Consider the following 6,464-nt stretch of genomic DNA (forward strand, 5'->3'; position numbering starts at 1 on the left):
AGAAAGCGACCAGCGTCCCTGGAACTCAGGAAAACTGGCGTTATTTCTTAAACTTTTTTGTTATCTCCTTTTAGAGTGTTTTTTTTATTAACAAAAATACTAATTGATTTGATTAATTTTACGATCCTATTTCTATCATCGATGGCGCTCTTTCTTGTTTTGATATAAATTAATTTATTTTGTTTTTTTTTGTGAATCAATATACTTTTTCCAAAAAAAAACAGTTTGCTATCACTTTTTACATAAATTTACAAATTAATCAATACGTTTTAATTTTTTAGTTAATTTGCTAGCCCAGAGAGAATTGAATGAAGTTTCTCAAGCTAAATCAACTTGATTGTGGCTAACTTGGCTTTCTAAACGGAGGTGGAAGTGTTCAATGAAAACTTGTTTTGTGTCATTGATTCACACTTTATTTTTTTTTTCCTTATGATATTCCGTCTCTTGAGGAAAAAGAAACAAGTAAGAGCTGATTAAAACTGATGTTTTCCATACAAAGAGATCTTGGGATTGTTTTAATTTGTGCGTCGGTTAAGGCAATTTTTTTAAAAAAAACTGTACATAGCAAGTGAATGTTTGAAATTTGAAAGTTCTACGATTGAGTTTGTTTTTGGAGTGGCTAGCAAAACTTTTGATTTTTGATCTGTAAAATAGGTTGTTGGATGCTTTGATGTGAAAAATAACTTTATTCTGTCATTGTGTGTACAAAGTTTTTCAAAATTAGAGGTCGGTTTGTAAATAAAGTCCTGATTTAACCGAGAATAAGTTCTTTTCTTATTGTAGGAGTGTTACTCACAGCATTTCAAACTTGCCTGCTTACAGTGATTGTCGAATATGCCTGAGTTCTAGAAATTCCTCAGATGCTTGCATCACACCACGCTCAAAAAACGACACCTACTTTTAAAAAAAGTTATATATTTACTAAAGATATGGTCGGATAATTCTGTGCTTTTTGCACAGCAACCGGCTATCCTTGTTATAGTTTAAAAGGGCCTAAAAAGAGTTCACAGTGACTTTTTCAGTAATTTTTTTTGAAACCTGCCATCTTGTTAAAAATTGCAAGTTTATAAAACATTTGTCACAGCAATTTTCATATCAATTGCAATAGCAGTTCAAATGACAGCTGAAAATAAAAGTAACGGAGGCCTGGAAAAAATTGTGAGACGATTTTCAGACTTTTCAAAATCCAGGGTCGAGATTTTAGCGTATTCGACGTATTCTCGGGCAAAATTGGCTATGTTTAAAACTCCTCAACCAAAATTCAAACGTTTCTGAAAAAGATTTGTTGACGTTTTATTTCACTTAACTTTTCGCCAATTTTTTCCAATGTCTCGAATGTCTTATTCTTTTTTCAAATAGAAAAGGGTGCACTTGATTTATGCTTCATCAGGACCGACGAAAACTAAACATAGTTCAAATGTTTCAATCGAAAAAAATGAGCCAAGTTTTTTGAAAACTCGGATGGAACTCAAAAATCAGGCAAGTTCTTTCTTATAACAAAAAATGGAAGGTTTGATTGATTGATACATCGTTATAGAGTCCTTGTATTTTCGATTGGAGCAAAATTCCAATTGTTTGGGTACTAAAACGAAATAAGCGTGAAAGGTCATTTTGATTAAGACACAATTCATTTTTTCCATATCATAGAAAAAAAAAATTTTTTCAATGATTAATTTTTCAATTTTGATAATTAATTTTTGGAGCATATTTTAGTGTCCTGCTTGTGCCAAAAATTTCAAGGTTTCAAAAAGATTTGCGAAAAAGCTCTAATTCAAAAATTGCAATAAAAATAACAACTTTAAAATTTTTTAACAACGGCTATTTTTGATACTGCGGGATCCATTAGATCTCAAAATTTTAATAAAATGAGCATGAAATTGATGTTGCGATTTCTGCAACGACTAAATGTTTGAGCAGATTTTTTGCTCAATTTTCTGTTTGAACTAGTTAATTGCTTAGAATATTTTGATTTAGAAAATTAGTCATTGTTTCAGCTATTTTTCAACTTCCTCGCCCAAAATCTAGCTTGGTTTGTTTTTGCACTCGACTGAATTTGAATTCTCGACCGAGCAATTTTGGTAGCACAAAAGCAGCTTCTCGATTTTGAAAATCAAAACATGTGTAGAGTTCCAGGAATTATGTACACGTCGAGCTCGGCTTCATCAGAGGTTAACAGCGCATTCCTAAGACAAAACCTAAAATTAACCGTACCCATTTCTCGATAAAATGAAAAAGTAAGGCGGTAAAAAAGATAAATCTTGTCAATATCCGTTATCAACTTTTCCTCAAACTAAAATTGTCACAAAAATCCATTAAAGCCCACAGCTTTTTACTAAATGAAAAACTTATCTTCAAATGCCAACTTAAGTTGAAGCAAAAAGAAGATAAAGAAAGAACTTTTAATTTTTTTTAAATCTAAAAAGCCAAAAAATTAAGTACAAATACATTAATTTCTAATTCAATATATTTTTGTTGAATATAAACTATATAAATGAATATATACAGCTAGATGGAAACTCAAACATATTCAAATGAAATTAGTGAACAGTTTGTTTGATGTTTTTCCGACCCTGAGGAACCGTTGAGGGTCGTCGCTTAAACTCTCGGAAACAGTCGATCGGTCTTGGGGCGCGGATGATTCATGAAGCGCGTTATTATTAACCAATAACTGATCACCATCAACTATATTATTGTAATTTGGAGGTGCATTTCCTAAAAATTTGTGGTTCCAAGAATTCGAATCATATTTCGGAATGTTCACGCTTTCGTGCCAGCTCGGAGGCGGTTGTGTCTCGTTTTTTGGTCGGAATTTTCTGCTCGGTACTTTAAAAGGACTCTCATTTTCGCAGTTATTAACTTGAATAAACCCGCAGTTATTTGTCGGTTTCAAAAAAGGGGAGCAGCGATCCGACTCAAAGTCATTACTCGCAAGATTTGCGAAACCCTTTTGTTTCGGCGGGATGTTCGGATTTGTGCCCAAATCGTTCCTAGAAACGTATCCCAAAACATTACCCATTGGGCTTAGCTCGGCGTTGTAGTTTTTTGAATTCGCGTACGAAGATGATTCGCATTTTTTTGAATCGTTCACAGAAACTTTGTTCCACCACCAGTGGACCATGTAAAATGCAACTTCAAACGCCTCGACTAGAGAAATAATACTGAGACCAACCCATAGTCCCAAACAACCTCCAATTCCGCTGAGAAAAGTCTCAATCGACAGCTGTTTTTCTTCGTAAATTTCCTCCAGCGAGAGATCGTCGAAATAGATCTCGAGTTTGACGAAGTTCTCGCGAACCTCTTTGAGTCCTTGGAGGCCTGCGTATGTCGAGAACTTGTATTCCACGAGGTTGTTTCGGATATCGGAAGTGAACTCTTTGATCTTTCGACCTGTTTCGCGGTACAGCATACGCACAAAATGCCACAAATAAGACATCTGAAACATTCTTAGCTTCTTAAATATTTTTTTAAACAAGTTTTTGGATCAACTCTAATCTGTTATTAATAATGCAATTACTTTAGTTAGTACTGCATGAAAAATATTCGTTCAAAATTAAATATTCGTTTTTAATTGCAGGAAATTAAGTTCCAATTTATTATCGTCTCCCTAAAAAGGGGGCTGTTAACTTGGTTGTTCATCAGATTTTTCGGCTCATCAGACTCGTTAGAATGGTGCATATATTCAAAACAGTCCCATAAAAAACAGTCCCATACAAAACAGTCCCGTATAAAAGAGTCCGAAACATCAAAAAAAGGTTCTAAAAAACAGTCCCATACAAAACAGTTTAAAACCATTTGAATTTCTTGACTTTGATCTTTTGGCGCCGACAGAATTGATCTGCGCTTTGAAAACTCAAACATGGTTTACAGACTCATCGGAATTAATCTTTTTTGGTACATCCTCTTTTGCTACTGCATCTAAGATTGGGTTTAGATACAGTACTTATCAAGGTTATTGCGTGAAATCGTAGGATGGAATATTTTTATTTGATTTATTTGGGACAGGAAGGATGGAAGGTATGGGAGAGGATATTAACTTGATCCCAATTCTGGAATATATTTTTTGACTTCATTTTACATTTTATTCTGAGACCTATATGAGCAATTTCATTGTTACACTAACCCCCCCCCCCCCCCCCCGAAAAAAAAGCCAAATTTGAGCAGTAAAATCAACATGCAAAATGTTAAAACATGATTGACTGACTGAAAAAGATTTTTTTTTTTTGGGGGGGGGGGGGGGGGAGAGATTTTCTAGCTATCTGATCAAGTTTCTATAAAACGCTCCGAAATATATCCTATCAAAAATCTACCAAATATACAAATAACTTCAGTTAAGGCACCAATTGAATTCTTGAACTCTAAAAGCGCTGTCAAGTTTTAAAAACTCGAATTGCACAAAACAGTTTCCAAATTCTCATTGTAAAACGATCAAATGAGAAGTTTTCAACGTTTTAAAGCTGGGAGAACAAAAAATTATTGTAATTATTTACTATTGTTCTAGATGTGGATATATGTTCTTACTAGATACCTTTGGGACAGTAAAGAGTTATTGTTACAGAGTTCCCAAGAAAGTACGGAGTGCAAAACTAACCTCGGGCCATTTAGCCGAAGAGAGAGTCGTCTGATACTTGTACTCTTCGCATGGTACTTTACAGTTGCACTGCAGTTTACCTGTGCTGTAATCAACTAACGCCTCTTCTTGGCAAATCTTCTGCGTCACATTTATAATTGTACAAAAATCTTCATCTCTTGTGTTATTTTTAGCCAATATCAACGAACTCAAACATCCACACTTGTTGAAAATGTACTCGGCGAAACAGTATTTATTACACGACTTGGTCGAATAATCGAACTCCAAAGCCGAATCGCTTTTTACTGACTCGGGCCAGACGTTCTCGGTACAGTCACCGTATGGAGAACCGAGACGAGTGAATTTCTTCTCGTGGATCCGAATTGATGTTGCGGTGCCTGGCGATACTGAGAGTCCGTCGTCTTCGGGAAACGGTTTGATGTTTCGCGAGTGGATCGAGACCCGAACTCCAGAAGCCGGTGATAGTAGCCCGACGTAGTCATCTTGGTCGACAAAAAGCGCGAGTTTCAAACCATATTGGGAACCCTCGCGAACTGTGGTTTTGGCGGGTTTTTTGATGTGATTGAAAGTAAAACAGTTTCCGTACACGTCATTTTGCCACGTATAAAAGTCTTCAACATCGCAAACAAGAGAATCGAACGAGCACTGAGTAATGAAGTCTTCAATTTGTTGGCCGTTATTCCGGACGTTTTCGGGTCCGGTTATTCCGGCCGCCTGTAAATCGGAATAGTCTTCCCGACTTCCTTTTTTGTAAGCTTCGAACCAGGGTCGCGCCTAAAAACGTCAGCCTAGTAAATTTCATATTTGTTGTTCCGATCAATTAAAATGTGAGATATTTTGTATTCGGATGTCTTTTAGTTTTTTTTCTTTTGTTTTCCACGCAAAATCAGGTGCCACAAAGAATCATCAGCATGGGTCGAATTTTAAATCATATTAAAACCCTTTCAGAAAGTTAACGACATTTTACCTGGAAAAAAACAACAAACAGAAAGAAATGGTTTGGATTTTTACGTCTTCTTTCTGGCGGAGTCCGTCGCAGTTCGCCTCATCGGAGCCGTCGGGACAGTCCACCACGCCATTGCACCTCAATTTACCATGCACGCAGTAGCCGCTTGCATTTGCACACTCAAACCGAAGGTCATCCAAGGTCTCACCTGAAACAAGAAGCCTCGCATCTATTGTTACGGTGTTCAGAAACGATTCATTTGGGTCACCCATCAACCGAAGCTACAAAGAGTTTATGATGGTCTAAAAAAGCTCTTTATCTGATAGAAACTAGTTTCAAAGCGTTGACACACGAAAATATAGTGCAGAAAACCCATAAAAGCAATAGCTAAAAAATGCTATGAAGACTTTGCAAGAACTAAATAAAATTAGTCCATTAAACTGGAAATGATTGTGACCCTTTATTTAATGACATGAAAACTTTCTGCGAAATGAGCCACAAATCTTAAAATCAAAATAGTTTTTTCATTGTACTTAGCTGACTCTGGGTTTTTAAAGGCGTTTTTAGGCACAAGATTAAACAGTTTTAGGCACTAGAAACTCAAAACTAAAAAAGATAAGTGTTTAAAAAATATGGTACAGAAAATCAACTCAGGTTTCTGAAAATTGACAATAATAAAAGACTGCTTTAACAAATCAAAGACTCCAATTTGAAAATCGATTTTTTGAAGGAAATTAACTGTTTTCTTTTGCCAGCTAAAACATTTGGCTCCCACTAGTGAAAAAACTTGAAATTTTTATACCCGCAGTTTTCATTTAATCCGAATAAAATTTGTTAAATTTACATTATGGTATCAAAATTTGGATATCAAAAGTGAAAATCAAAAAAGCAAAATTGGTAACAAAATCATTTTGAACAGATTTGATGTAC

The 6,464-nt window shown here is 35.3% G+C and overlaps 1 protein-coding gene across 1 annotated transcript; it reads right to left on the minus strand.

The window, feature by feature from the left end:
• Positions 1-2,477: 2,477 nt before the first annotated feature.
• Positions 2,478-5,917, minus strand: LOC134856299 (acid-sensing ion channel 4-B-like). The gene is made up of 3 exons (XM_063872650.1): positions 5,600-5,917; positions 4,589-5,362; positions 2,478-3,433 (listed from the first exon to the last, which is right to left on the minus strand). The coding sequence occupies exons 1-3, from the start codon at positions 5,804-5,806 to the stop codon at positions 2,528-2,530; spliced, it is 1,887 nt and encodes a 628-aa protein (XP_063728720.1). The 5' UTR covers positions 5,807-5,917; the 3' UTR covers positions 2,478-2,527.
• Between the last annotated feature and the right edge of the window lie 547 nt (positions 5,918-6,464).

The sequence above is a fragment of the Symsagittifera roscoffensis genome, unplaced genomic scaffold, assembly GCF_963678635.1.
Source record: "Symsagittifera roscoffensis unplaced genomic scaffold, txSymRosc1.1 SCAFFOLD_367, whole genome shotgun sequence".
Lineage (NCBI taxonomy): Eukaryota > Metazoa > Xenacoelomorpha > Acoela > Convolutidae > Symsagittifera > Symsagittifera roscoffensis.

Bases quoted from the DNA above. Each gene is read 5' to 3' on its own strand.
- LOC134856299 (XM_063872650.1), bottom strand. From the start codon at position 5,806: ATGGGTGACCCAAATGAATCGTTTCTGAACACCGTAACAATAGATGCG. The intron at 5,363-5,599 runs GTAAAAATCCAA...TGACGTTTTTAG, and splicing joins GACTCCGCCAGAAAGAAGAC to GCGCGACCCTGGTTCGAAGC. The intron at 3,434-4,588 runs GTTAGTTTTGCA...AGAATGTTTCAG, and splicing joins CTTCGGCTAAATGGCCCGAG to ATGTCTTATTTGTGGCATTT.